At 47.7% G+C, this 14996-nt stretch overlaps 1 protein-coding gene across 1 annotated transcript in view; it reads left to right on the forward strand.

Moving 5' to 3' along the window:
• The window catches only part of PRRC1 (proline rich coiled-coil 1), a 57496-nt gene that overhangs the window by 16093 nt on the left and 26407 nt on the right, over nt 1–14996 (forward strand). The window contains exons 3-5 of the mRNA XM_038742561.1: nt 6680–6833; nt 13971–14139; nt 14295–14397. Of these exons, the coding sequence (XP_038598489.1) occupies nt 6680–6833; nt 13971–14139; nt 14295–14397 (426 nt within the window). The remainder of the gene's footprint in view (nt 1–6679; nt 6834–13970; nt 14140–14294; nt 14398–14996) is intronic.

Raw genomic sequence — 14996 nt, forward strand, 5'->3', positions numbered from 1 at the left:
ACAGCGGGCTCCCAATCTAGAAGATATATAGAGCCTGGACTCTATATTCATTCATTCATTCATTGATTCATCCATTCATTCATTCATTCAGTCATATTTATTGAGCGCTTACCGTGCGCAGAGCACTGTACTAAGCGCTTGGGAAGTCCAAGTTGGCGACAGCGGGCTCCCAATCTAGAAGATATATAGAGCCTGGACTCTATATTCATTCATTCATTCATTGATTCATTCATTCATTCATTCATTCAGTCATATTTATTGAGCGCTTCCTGTGTGCAGAGCACTGTACTAAGCGCTTGGGAAGTCCAAGTTGGCGACAGCGGGCTCCCAATCTAGAAGATATATAGAGCCTGGACTCTATATTCATTCATTCATTCATTCATTCGTTCACATTTATTCATTCATTCATTCAGTCGTATTTATTGAGCGCTTCCTGTGCGCAGAGCACTGTACTAAGCGCTTGGGAAGTCCAAGTTGGCGACAGCGGGCTCCCAATCTAGAAGATATATAGAGCCTGGACTCTATATTCATTCATTCATTCATTCATTCGTTCATATTTATTCATTCATTCATTCAGTCGTATTTATTGAGCGCCTCCTGTGCGCAGAGCACTGTACTAAGCGCTTGGGAAGTCCAAGTTGGCGACAGCGGGCTCCCAATCTAGAAGATATACAGAGCCTGGACTCTATATTCATTCATTCATTCACTCACTCAGTCGTATTTATTGAGCGCTTCCTGTGTGCAGAGCACTGTACTAAGCGCTTGGGAAGTCCAAGTTGGCGACAGCGGGCTCCCAATCTAGAAGATATATAGAGCCTGGACTCTATATTCATTCATTCATTCATTCATTCATTCATTCATATTTATTCATTCATTCATTCAGTCGTATTTATTGAGCGCTTACTGTGCGCAGAGCACTGTACTAAGCGCTTGGGAAGGGCAATTCGGCAACAAAGAGAGCCACTCCCTGCCCACAGCGGGGTCACAGTCTACAAGGGGGGAGACATTCATTCACTCAGTCGTATTTATTGAGCGCTTCCTGTGCGCGGAGCACTGTACTAAGCGCTTGGGAAGGACAATTCGGCAACAAAGAGAGCCCCTCCCTGCCCACAGCGGGCTCACAGTCTAGAAGGGGGGAGACATTCATTCATTCAGTCGTATTTATTGAGCGCTTCCTGTGTGCAGAGCACTGTACTAAGCGCTTGGGAAGTCCAAGTTGGCGACAGCGGGCTCCCAATCTAGAAGATATATAGAGCCGGACTCTATATTCACTCATTCATTCATTCATTCATTCATTCATTCATTCAGTCGTATTTATTGAGCGCTTACCGTGCGCAGAGCCCTGTACTAAGCGCTTGGGAAGTCCAAGTTGGCGACAGCGGGCTCCCAATCTAGAAGATATATAGAGCCTGGACTCTATATTCATTCATTCATTCATTCGTATTCATTCATTCAGTCGCATTTATTGAGCGCTTACCGTGCGCGGAGCACTGTACTAAGCGCTTGGGAAGTCCAAGTTGGCGACAGCGGGCTCCCAGTCTAGAAGATATATAGAGCCTGGACTCTATATTCATTCATTCATTCGTTCATTTATATTTATTCATTCATTCAGTCGTATTTATTGAGCGCTTCCTGTGCGCAGAGCACTGTACTAAGCGCTTGGGAAGTCCAAGTTGGCGACAGCGGGCTCCCAATCTAGAAGATATATAGAGCCTGGACTCTATATTCATTCATTCATTCGTTCATTTATATTTATTCATTCATTCAGTCGTATTTATTGAGCGCTTCCTGTGCGCAGAGCAGTGTACTAAGCGCTTGGGAAGGACAATTCGGCAACAAAGAGAGCCCCTCCCTGCCCACAGCGGGCTCACAGTCTACAAGGGGGGAGACATTCATTCATTCAGTGGTATTTATTGAGCGCTTACCGTGCGCAGAGCACTGTACTAAGCGCTTGGGAAGTCCAAGTTGGCGACAGCGGGCTCCCAATCTAGAAGATATATAGAGCCTGGACTCTATATTCATTCATTCATTCATTGATTCATTCATTCATTCAGTCAGTCAGTCATATTTATTGAGCGCTTACCGTGCGCAGAGCACTGTACTAAGCGCTTGGGAAGTCCAAGTTGGCGACAGCGGGCTCCCAATCTAGAAGATATATAGAGCCTGGACTCTATATTCATTCATTCATTCATTCATTGATTCATTGATTCATTCATTCATTCAGTCATTTATTGAGCGCTTCCTGTGTGCAGAGCACTGTACTAAGCGCTTGGGAAGTCCAAGTTGGCGACAGCGGGCTCCCAATCTAGAAGATATATAGAGCCTGGACTCTATATTCATTCATTCATTCATTCATTCGTTCATATTTATTCATTCATTCAGTCGTATTTATTGAGCACCTCCTGTGTGCAGAGCACTGTACTAAGCGCTTGGGAAGTCCAAGTTGGCGACAGCGGGCTCCCAATCTAGAAGATATATAGAGCCTGGACTCTATATTCATTCATTCATTCATTCATTCGTTCATATTTATTCATTCATTCATTCAGTCGTATTTATTGAGCGCCTCCTGTGCGCAGAGCACTGTACTAAGCGCTTGGGAAGTCCAAGTTGGCGACAGCGGGCTCCCAATCTAGAAGATATACAGAGCCTGGACTCTATATTCATTCATTCATTCACTCACTCAGTCGTATTTATTGAGCGCTTCCTGTGCGCAGAGCACTGTACTAAGCGCTTGGGAAGTCCAAGTTGGCGACAGCGGGCTCCCAATCTAGAAGATATATAGAGCCTGGACTCTATATTCATTCATTCATTCATTCATTCATTCATTCATTCATTCATATTTATTCATTCATTCATTCATTCAGTCGTATTTATTGAGTGCTTCCTGTGCGCGGAGCACTGTACTAAGCGCTTGGGAAGGACAATTTGGCAGCAAAGAGAGCCCCTCCCTGCCCACAGCGGGCTCACGGTCTAGAAGGGGGGAGACATTCATTCATTCATTCGTATTTATTGAGCGCTTACTGTGCGCAGAGCACTGTATTAAGCGCTTGGGAAGGGCAATTCGGCAACAAAGAGAGCCCCTCCCTGCCCACAGCGGGCTCACAGTCTAGAAGCGGGGAGACAGACAGCAAAACATGTAACAGGCACCATTCACTCATTCAATCGTATTTATTGAGCGCTTACTGTGTGCAGAGCACTGTACTAAGCGCTTGGGAAGTCCAAGTCGGCAACATCTCCAGACGGTCCCTACCCGACAGTGGGCTCACGGTCTAGAATGTATATAGAGTCTAGACTCTATATTCATTCATTCATTCATTCATTCAATTGTATTTATTGAGCGCTTCCTGTGTGCAGAGCACTGTACTAAGCGCTTGGGAAGTCCAAATCGGCAACATTTAGAGACGGTCCCTACCCGACAGCGGGCTCACGGTCTAGAAGATATGTAGAGTCTAGACTCTATATTCATTCATTCATTCATTTATTCATTCATTCAATCGTATCTATTGAGCACTTACTGCGTGCAGAGCACTGTACTAAGCGCTTGGGAAGTACAAGTTGGCAACATCTCGAGCCGGTCCCTACCCGACAGTGGGCTCACAGGCTAGAAGATATATAGAGTCTGGACTCTATATTCATTCATTCATTCCATCGTATTTATTGAGCGCTTCCTGTGTGCAGAGCACTGTACTAAGCGCTTGGGAAGTCCAAGTCGGCAACATCTCGAGACGGTCCCTACCCGACGGCGGGCTCACAGTCTAGAAGATATATAGAGTCTGGACTCTATAGCCATTCATTCTTTCATTCATTCATTCATTCATTCATTCATTCAATCATATTTATTGAGCGCTTCTTGTGTGCAGAGCACTGTACTAAGCGCTTGGGAAGTCCAAGTCGGCAACATCTCGAGCCGGTCCCTACCCGACAGTGGGCTCACGGTCTAGAAGATATATAGAGTCTAGACTCTATATTCATTCATTCATTCATTCATTCATTCAATCGTATTTATTGAGCGCTTACCGCGTGCAGAGCGCTGTACTAAGCGCTCGGGAAGTCCAAGTCGGCGACATACAGAGACGGTCCCTACCCGACAGCGGGCTCACAGGCTAGAAGGGGGAGACGGGCGACAAAACAAAACAAAACCTGATTATTCTGTCTCCCCCCCGAGCGCTTAGAACAGCGCTTGGCACATAGTAAGCGCTTAATAAATGCCACCATTATTATTATTATTATTATTATTATTATTATTATTATTAATCTGTCAAATGGGAATGAAGACCGTGAGCCCCCTGTGGGACCACCCCATCGCCTTGTAACCTCCCCGGCGCTTAGAACAGTGCTGGGCACATAGTAAGCGCTTAACAAATGCCATCATTTGTTAATGCTCACAGTCTTCTAGCCTGTGAGCCCGCTGTCGGGTAGGGACCGTCTCTAGATGTTGCCAACTTGTCCTTCCCAAGCGCTTAGTACAGTGCTCTGCACACAGGAAGCGCTCAATAAATACGATTGATTGCTTATAATAATAATAATAGTTATTATTATTATTATTATTAATCTGTCAAATGGGGATGAAGACCGGGAGCCCCCCGGGGTACAACCCCATCACCTTGTAACCTCCCCGGCGCTTAGAACAGTGCTTGGCACATAGTAAGCGCTTAACAAATGTCATTATCATTATTGTTATTATTATTATTGATCTGTGAAATGGGGATGAAGACCGTGAGCCCCCCCGGGGGGCAACCCCATCACCTTGTAACCTCCCCGGCGCTTACAACAGTGCTTGGCACATAGTCAGTGCTTAACAAATGCCATTATTATTCCTCTTCTTCCTCTTCCTCTTCTTCTTCTTCCTCTTCCTCTTCTTCTTCTTCCTCTTCCTCTTCCTCCTCTTCTTCTTCTTCTTCTTCTTCTTGTTCATCTTCCTCTTCTTCTTCCTCTTCTTCTTCTTCTTCTTCTTCTTCCTCTTCTTCTTCCTCTTCTTCTTCCTCTCCTTCTCCCTCTCCTTCTCCCTCTCCTTCTCCTTCTCCTTCTCCTCCTCTTTCTCCTTCTCCTCCTCCTCCTCCTCCTCCTCCTCTTCTCCTTCTTCTCCTTCTTCTTCCTCCTCCTTCTTCTTCCTCCTCCTTCTTCTTCCCCCTCCTTCTTCTTCCTCCTCCTCTTCCTCTTCTCCTTCTTCTCCTTCTTCTTCCTCCTCCTTCTTCTTCCCCCTCCTTCTTCTTCCTCCTTCTTCCTTCTTCCTTCTTCTTCTTCATTTTCTTCTCCTTCTTCTTCTCCTTCTCCTCCTTCTTCCTCTTCTTCTTCTCCTTCTCCTTCTTCTTCCTCTTTCTTCTTCTTCCTTCTTCTTCCTTCTTCCTCCTCCTTCTTCTCCTTCTTCTTCTTCTCCTTCTTTTTCCTCCTCCTTCTTCCTTCTTCTTCCGTCTTCTTCTTCTTCTCCCTCTTCTTCTTCTTCCTCTCCTTCTCCCTCTCCTCCTCCTTCTCCTCCTCCTTCTCCTTCTCCTCCTCCTTCTCCTCCTCCTCCTCCTCCTCTTCCTCTTCCTCCTCTTCCTCTTCTCCTTCTTCCTCCTCCTCCTTCTTCTTCCCCCTCCTTCTTCTTCCCCCTCCTTCTTCTTCCTCATTCTTCCTCCTTCCTCCTTCTTCCTTCTTCTTCCTTCTTCTTCTTCATTTTCTTCTCCTTCTTCTCCTTCTCCTTCTTCTTCCTCTTCTTCTCCTTCTTCTTCCTCTTCTTCCTTCTTCCTCCTCCTTCTTCCTCTTCCTTCTTCCTCCTTCCTCCTTCGTCCTTCTTCTTCCTTCTTCTTCTTCATTTTCTTCTTCTCCTTCTTCTTCTCCTTCTCCTTCTTCTTCTTCTCCTTCTCCTTCTTCTTCCTCTTTCTTCTTCTTCCTTCTTCCTTCTTCTTCTTCTTCTCCTTCATTTTCCTCCTTCTTCTTCTTCCTTCTTCCTTCTTCTTCTTTCTTCTTTCTTTTCCCTTCTTCCTTCTTCTTCTTCCTTCTTCTTCTTCTTTCTTTTCTTCTTCTTCCTTCTTCCTTCTTCTTCTTCCTTCTTCTTTCTTCTTCTTCTTCCTTCTTCTGTTTCCTTCTTCCTTCTTCTTCTTCTTCTTCTTCTTCTTCCTCTTCTTCTTTCTTCTTCTTCTTCTTCTTCTTCCTTCTTTCTTCTTCTTTCTTTTTTTCTTCTTCCTTCTTCTTTCTTCCTCCTTCTTCCTCCTTCCTCCTTCTTCTTCTTCCTTCTTCCTTCTTCTTCTTCTTCTTCTTCTTCTTCCTCCTCCTCCTTCTTCTTCTTCTTCTTCTTCTTCTTCTTCTTCTCCTCCTCCTCCTCCTCCCCTTCCCCCCCCCCCCCCCCCACTGTCGGGTAGGTACCATCACCCTCTGTGTCGCCCACTTGTCCTTCCCAAGCGCTTAGCCCAGCGCTCTGCACACAGGAAGCGCTCAATAAATGCGATCGATTGATTGATCGATCATAATCGCTATTATCATTCTTAATCTGTCAAATGGGGATGAGGACCGTGAGCCCCCCGGGGGACAGCCCGCTCCCCTCCGGCGCTTAGAGCAGTGCGCGGCACATAGCAAGCGCTTAATAAATACCATCATCATCGTCATCATCATCATCATCGTTGCTATTATTATTACTATTATTATTATTATTATTAGAGCAGTGGCCCTTCGGTGACGATTGGGTCTTTCCCGCCCCCAGGAGCCCCGGGCCTCCCGCCCCCGGCCCCGCGGCCCGGGGGCCCCCCGACGTGGGGGTTCACGGCGGGCGTCTACGACATCACCCGGGGCCACGCGGGCCGCGCCCCCCAGAGCCCGCTCATGCCCTCCTTCGCCGCCCCGCCCGCCGCCGGTGAGTCTTCCCTGCGCGCGCGCGCCCGCCCGCGGAGCGCTTAGAGCAGTGCTTGGCACATAGTAAGCGCTTAATACATGCCCTCATCATCGTTATTATCCATCCTGCCATCCGGCGGTGGTATTTATTGAGCGCTTCCTATGTACTGAGCCACTAAATGGACACGTTCCCTGCCCACAGCCGGCTCACAGTTTAGAGAGAGCAACATCCATCCATCCGTCCATCCATCCATCCACCCATCCATCCATCCATCCATCCATCAATTGATTGATTAGTGGTATTTATTGAGCACTTCCTATGTACTGAACGCTGTGCTGAGCACCGGGGAGAGTCCCATCCACCACTAAACGGATACGTTCCCTGCCCACAGGCAGCTCACAGTTTAGAGAGAGTGACATCCGTCCATCCGTCCATCCATCCATCCATCCATCCATCCATCCATCCATCCATCCATCAATTAATTGATTAGTGGTATTTATTGAACACTTCCTATGTACTGAGCGCTGTGCTGAGCGCCGGGGAGAGTCCGATCCACCACTAAACGGACACGTTCCCTGCCCACAGGCAGCTCACAGTTTAGAGAGGGCGACATCCATCCATCCCTCCATCCATCCATCCATCAATTGATTGATTAGTGGTATTTATTGAACACTTCCTATGTACTGAGCGCTGTGCTGAGCGCCGGGGAGAGTCCGATCCACCACTAAACGGACACGTTCCCTGCCCACAGCCTGCTCACAGTTTAGAGAGAGCGACATCCGTCCATCCATCCATCCATCCATCCATCCATCCATCCATCCATCAATTGATTGATTAGTGGTATTTATTGAACACTTCCTATGTACTGAACACTGTGCTGAGCACCAGGGAGAGTCCGATCCCCCACTAAACGGACACGTTCCCTGCCCACAGCCGGCTCACAGTTTAGAGAGAGCGACATCCATCCATCCGTCCATCCATCCTTCCCATCCCTCAGTTGATTGATTAGTGGTATTTATTGAACACTTCCTATGTACTGAGCGCTGTGCTGAGCGCCGGGGAGAGTCCGATCCGCCACTAAACGGACACGTTCCCTGCCCACAGCCGGCTCACAGTTTAGAGAGAGCGACATCCGTCCATCCATCCATCCATCCATCAATTGATCGATTAGTGGTATTTATTGAACGATTCCTATGTTCAGAGCACTGTACTAAGCACCGGGGAGAGTCCGATCCGCCACTAAACAGATACGTTCCCTGCCCACGGGCAGCTCACAGTTTAGAGAGAGCGACATCCATCCATCCATCCATCCATCAATTGATTGATTAGTGGTATTTATTGAACACTTCCTATGTGCAGAGCGCTGTGCTGAGCGCCGGGGAGAGTCCGATCCACCACTAAACGGATACGTTCCCTGCCCACAGTGAGCTCACAGTTTAGAGAGAGCAACATCCATCCATCCGTCCATCCATCCATCCATCCATCCATCAGTTGATTGATTAGTGGTATTTATTGAACACTTCCTATGTACTGAGCACTGTACTAAGCGCCGGGGAGAGTCCGATCCACCACTAAACGGATACGTTCCCTGCCCACAGCCAGCTCACAGTTTAGAGAGAGTGACATCCGTCCATCCGTCCATCCATCCATCCATCCATCCATCCATCCACCCATCAATTGATTGATTAGTGGTATTTATTGAGCACTTCCTATGTACTGAGCGCTGTGCTGAGCGCCAGGGAGAGTCCGATCCGCCACTAAACGGACCCGTTCCCTGCCCACAGCCAGCTCGCAGTTTAGAGGGGGAGACATCCATCCATCCATCCATCCATCAATTGATTGATTAGTGGTATTTATTGAACACTTCCTATGTACTGAGCGCTGTGCTGAGCGCCAGGGAGAGTCCGATCCGCCACTAAACGGACACGTTCCCTGCCCACAGCCAGCTCACAGTTTAGAGAGAGCGACATCCGTCCATCCATCCCTCCATCCATCCATCCATCCATCCATCATCCATCCATCCATCAGTTGATTGATTAGTGGTATTTATTGAACACTTCCTATGTACTGAGCGCTGTGCTGAGCGCCAAGGAGAGTCCGATCCGCCACTAAACGGACACGTTCCCTGCCCACAGCCGGCTCACAGTTTAGAGAGAGCGACATCCGTCCATCCATCCATCCATCCATCCATCCATCCATCAATTAATTGATTAGTGGTATTTATTGAACACTTCCTATGTACTGAGCGCTGTACTAAGCGCCGGGGAGAGTGCGATCCGCCACTAAACGGACACGTTCCCTGCCCACAGGCAGCTCACAGTTTAGAGAGAGCGACATCCATCCATCCATCCATCCATCCATCCATCAATTGATTGATTAGTGGTATTTATTGAACACTTCCTATGTGCAGAGCACTGTACTAAGCGCTTAGCTCTTTCCATTGAGCTGCGCCGCTTCCGTTGTTGCATCCTGTTGTTGTTGATCATTGTTCTTGTCCATCCGCTGCCCATCCGCGGGATTTATTGAGCACCCCCCGCGTCCAAAGCCCGGGCTCTTTCCATCCGTTGTTGCTAGTTATTGCTCTTATCCATCAATTTTCTTTTTCAATCGTATTTATTGAGCGCTTACCGTGTGCAGAGCACTGTACTGAGCGCCTAGCTCTTCCCACTGAGCCGCGCCGCTTCCGTTGTTGTTAATTATTGTTCTTACCTCCGCGGGATTTATTGAGCACTCCCATCAGTTTTTTCTTTCAATGGTATTTATTGAGCACTTACCGGGTGCAGAGCACTGTACTGAGCGCTTAGCTCTTTCCATTGAGCCGCGCCGCTTCCGTTGTTGCATCCTGTTGTTGTTGATCATTGTTCTTGTCCATCCATTGCCCATCCGCGGGATTTATTGAGCACCCCCTGCGTCCAAAACCCGGGCTCTTTCCATCCGTCGGTGTTAATTATTGTTCTTATCCATCAATTTTTTATTTCAATCGTATTTATTGAGCGCTTACTGGGTGCAGAGCACTGTACTAAGCGCTTAGCTCTTTCCATTGAGCTGCGCTGCTTCCATTGTCATTAATTATTGTTATTATCTATCAATTTTCTTTTTTAGTCTTATTTATTGAGCGCTTACCGTGTGCAGAGCACTGTACTGAGCGCTTAGCTCTTTCCACTGAGCCGCGCCGCTTCTGTTGTTCTATCTTGTTGTTGTTGATTATTGTTATTAGTAAGCGCTCAATAAATACGATTGAATGAATGAATGAATGAATGAATGAATGAATCTGTGGGATTTATTGAGCACTCCCCGCGTCCAAAACCCGGGCTCTTTCCATCTGTTGTTGATTATTATTGTTATTATCCATCAATTTTTTATTTCAATCGTATTTATTGAGCGCTTACCGTGTGCAGAGCACTGTACTGAGCGCTTAGCTCTTTCCACTGACCCACGCCGCTTCTGTTGTTCTATCTTGTTATTGTTGATTATGTTACTAGTAAGCGCTCAATAAATACGATTGAATGAATGAATGAATGAATGAATGAATGAATCTGTGGGATTTATTGAGCACCCCCCACGTCCAAAGCCCGGCCTCTTTCCATCCGTTGTCGTTAATGATTGCTCTTATCCATCAATTTTTTTTTCAATCGTATTTGTTGAGCGCTTACCGTGTGCAGAGCACTGTACTGAGCGCTTAGCTCTTTCCACTGAGCCGCGCCGCTTCTGTTGTTCTGTCTTGTTGTTGTTGATTATTGTTATTAGTAAGCGCTCAATAAATACGATTGAATGAATGAATGAATGAATGAATGGATCTGTGGGATTTATTGAGCACTCCCCGCGTCCAAAGCCCAGGCCCTTTCCATCCGTTGTTGTTAATGATTGTTCTTATCCATCAATTTTTTATTTCAATCGTATTTATTGAGCGCTTACCGTGTGCAGAGCACTGTACTGAGCGCTTAGCTCTTTCCACTGAGCCGCGCCGCTTCTGTTGTTCTGTCTTGTTGTTGTTGATTATTGTTACTAGTAAGCGCTCAATAAATACGATTGAATGAATGAATGAATGAATGAATCCGCGGGATTTATTGAGCACTCCCCGCGTCCAAAGCCCGGCCTCTTTCCATCCGTTGTCGTTAATGATTGCTCTTATCCATCAATTTTCTTTTTCAATCGTATTTATTGAGCGCTTACCGGGTGCAGAGCACTGTACTGAGCGCTTAGCTCTTTCCACTGAGCCGCGCCGCTTCCGTTGTTGTTGATTATTGTCATTATCCATCAATTGCCCGATTGAGCCCTCCGCGGGATTTATTGAGCACTCCCATCAGTTTTTTCTTTCAATGGTATTTATTGAGCGCTTACCGTGTGCAGAGCACTGTACTGAGCGCTTAGCTCTATCCACTGAGCCGCGCCGCTTCCGTTGTTCTATCTTGTTGTTGGTGATTATTGTTATTAGTAAGCGCTCAATAAATACGAGTGAATGAATGAATGAATGAATGAATGAATGAATCTGTGGGATTTACTGAGCACCCCCCACGTCCAAAACCCGGGCTCTTTCCATCCGTTGGTGTTAATGATTGTTCTTATCCATCAATTTTTTATTTCAATCGTATTTATTGAGCGCTTACCGTGTGCAGAGCACTGTACTGAGCGCTTAGCTCTTTCCACTGAGCCGCGCCGCTTCCGTTGTTCTATCTTGTTGTTGTTGATTATTGTTATTAGTAAGCGCTCAATAAATACGATTGAATGAATGAATGAATGAATGAATCTGTGGGATTTATTGAGCACCCCCCCGCGTCCAAAACCCGGGCTCTTTCCATCCGTTGGTGTTAATTATTGTTATTATCCATCAATTTTTTATTTCAATCGTATTTATTGAGCACTTACCGTGTGCAGAGGACTGTACTGAGCGCTTAGCTCTTTCCACTGAGCCGCGCTGCTGCCGTTGTTGTTAATGATTGTTCTTATCCATCAATTTTTTATTTCAATCGTATTTATTGAGCGCTTACCGGGTGCAGAGCACTGTACTGAGCGCTTAGCTCTTTCCATTGAGCCGCGCCGCTTCTGTTGTTGTATCTTCTTCTTGTTGATTATTGTTATTAGTAAGCGCTCAATAAATACGATTGAATGAATGAATGAATGAATGAATCCGCGGGATTTATTGAGCACTCCCCGCGTCCAAAGCCCGGGCTCTTTCCATCCGTCGGTGTTAATGATTGTTCTTCTCCATCAATTTTCTTTTTCAATCGTATTTATTGAGCGCTTACCGTGTGCAGAGCACTGTACTGAGCGCCTAGCTCTTCCCACTGAGCCGCGCCGCTTCCGTTGTTGTTGATTATTGTTCTTACCTCCGCGGGATTTATTGAGCACTCCCATCAGTTTTTTCTTTCAATGGTATTTATTGAGCGCTAACCGTGTGCAGAGCACTGTACTGAGCGCCTAGCTCTTTCCACTGAGCCGCGCCGCTTCCGTTGTTCTATCTTGTTGTTGTTGATTATTGTTATTAGTAAGCGCTCAATAAATACGATTGAATGAATGAATGAATGAATGAATGAATCTGTGGGATTTATTGAGCACTCCCCGCGTCCAAAACCCGGGCTCTTTCCATCTGTTGTTGATTATTATTGTTATTATCCATCAATTTTTTATTTCAATCGTATTTATTGAGCGCTTACCGTGTGCAGAGCACTGTACTGAGCGCTTAGCTCTTTCAACTGACCCACGCCGCTTCTGTTGTTCTATCTTGTTATTGTTGATTATTGTTACTAGTAAGCGCTCAATAAATACGATTGAATGAATGAATGAATGAATGAATGAATCTGTGGGATTTATTGAGCACCCCCCACGTCCAAAGCCCAGGCCCTTTCCATCCGTTGGTGTTAATGATTGTTCTGATCCATCAATTTTCTTTTTCAATCGTATTTATTGAGCGCTTACCGTGTGCAGAGCACTGTACTGAGCGCCTAGCTCTTCCCACTGAGCCGCGCCGCTTCCGTTGTTGTTGATTATTGTCCTTATCCATCAATTGCCCGATTGAGCCCTCCGCGGGATTTATTGAGCACTCCCATCAGTTTTTTCTTTCAATCGTATTTATGGAGCGCTTACTGTGTGCAGAGCACTGTACTGAGCGCTTAGCTCTTTCCACTGAGCCGCGCCGCTTCTGTTGTTCTATCTTGTTGTTGGTGATTATTGTTATTAGTAAGCGCTCAATAAATACGATTGAATGAATGAATGAATGAATCTGTGGGATTTACTGAGCACCCCCCACGTCCAAAGCCCGGGCTCTTTCCATCCATTGTTGTTAATTATTTTTATTATCCATCAATTTTCTTTTTCAATCGTATTTATTGAGCGCTTACCGTGTGCAGAGCACTGTACTGAGCGCTTAGCTCTTTCCACTGAGCCGCGCCGCTTCTGTTGTTCTATCTTGTTGTTGGTGATTATTGTTATTAGTAAGCGCTCAATAAATACGATTGAATGAATGAATGAATGAATGAATGAATGAATCTGTGGGATTTATTGAGCACTCCCCGCGTCCAAAGCCCGGGCCCTTTCCATCCGTTGTTGTTAATTATTGTTATTATCCATCAATTTTTTATTTCAATCGTATTTATTGAGCGCTTACCGTGTGGAGAGCACTGTACTGAGCGCTTAGCTCTTTCCATTGAGCCGCGCCGCGTCTGTTGTTGTATCTTCTTCTTGTTGATTATTGTTATTAGTAAGCGCTCAATAAATACGATTGAATGAATGAATGAATGAATGAATGAATCCGCGGGATTTATTGAGCACCCCCCGCGTCCAAAACCCGGGCTCTTTCCATCCGTTGTCGTTAATGATTGCTCTTATCCATCAATTTTTTTTTCAATCGTATTTATTGAGCGCTTACCGGGTGCAGAGCACTGTACTGAGCGCCTAGCTCTTCCCACTGAGCCGCGCCGCTTCCGTTGTTGTTGATTATTGTTCTTACCTCCGCGGGATTTATTGAGCACTCCCATCAGTTTTTTCTTTCAATGGTATTTATTGAGCGCTTACCGTGTGCAGAGCACTGTACTGAGCGCTTAGCTCTTTCCACTGAGCCGCGCTGCTTCCGTTGTTGTTGATTATTGTTCTTCTCCATCCATTGCCCATCCGCGGGATTTATTGAGCACCCCCCGCGTGCGAGGGGAGTGTAGTGGGCGCTCAGACGGCTCCCCCGGCCCGGACAGGGCTCCCGGCGGGGGGGCGGCGGCGGCGGCGCCCCGGCCCCCGGCCCCGCGGGCATCACCTTCCCCGACGACCGCGACCCCGGGCAGCCCGGAGGACCACACGGAGGAGGCGGCGGCGGCGGCGGCGGCATTTGGGAGTTCATCAAGGTGCCCGGGGGGCCCGTGGGCGGCGAAGGGGAGGGCGGGGGGGGACCCGTGTGCCCGCGGCGGGGGCGGGGGGGGGGTGGCGGGGCGTCTCCCCCAGTCACCGGCCCCCCCGCCGCTGGCGTGTCGCCTGACACGCTCCCACACGCGTGCGCCAGGGAGTGGCGGGCAGCCCGGCGGTGCGCTCGGCCCTGGACCGCACCAAGCGCTCGGTGGAGAGCGTCATCACCACCCTGGACCCCGGCATGGAGCCCTACATACGTGAGTCCCGCCCCGACACGCACACGCGTGGGACGCGCGCGTGCCTCCGTCCGTCCGTCCGTGCCGTCGTACGGAGAGGCAGCGGGGCTCGGAAATCAATCAATCAATCAATCGATTAATCGCATTTATTGAGCGCTTCCCGCCCTGACACGCGTGTTACACGCACATGCCTCCGTTCGGTCGTGCCGTCGTACGGAGAGGCAGCGGGGCTCGGAGGAAATCAATCCATCAATCAATCATATTTATTGAGCGCTTCCCGCCCCGACACGCGTGTTACACGCACATGCCTCCGTCCGTCCGTGCCGTCGTACGGAGAGGCAGCGTGGCTCGGAGGAAATCAATCAATCAATCATATTTATTGAGCGCTTCCCGCCCTGACACGCGTGTTACACGCACATGCCTCCGTTCAGTCGTGCCATCGCACGGAGAGGCAGCGTGGCTCGGAGGAAATCAATCCATCAATCAATCATATTTATTGAGCGCTTCCCGCCCTGACACGCGTGTTACACGCACATGCCTCCGTCCGTCCGTGCCGTCGTACGGAGAGGCAGCGTGGCTCGGTGGAAATCAATCAATCAATCAATCAATCAATTAATCGC

Source organism: Tachyglossus aculeatus, unplaced genomic scaffold (genome assembly GCF_015852505.1).
Source record: "Tachyglossus aculeatus isolate mTacAcu1 unplaced genomic scaffold, mTacAcu1.pri scaffold_131_arrow_ctg1, whole genome shotgun sequence".
Classification (NCBI taxonomy): domain Eukaryota; kingdom Metazoa; phylum Chordata; class Mammalia; order Monotremata; family Tachyglossidae; genus Tachyglossus; species Tachyglossus aculeatus.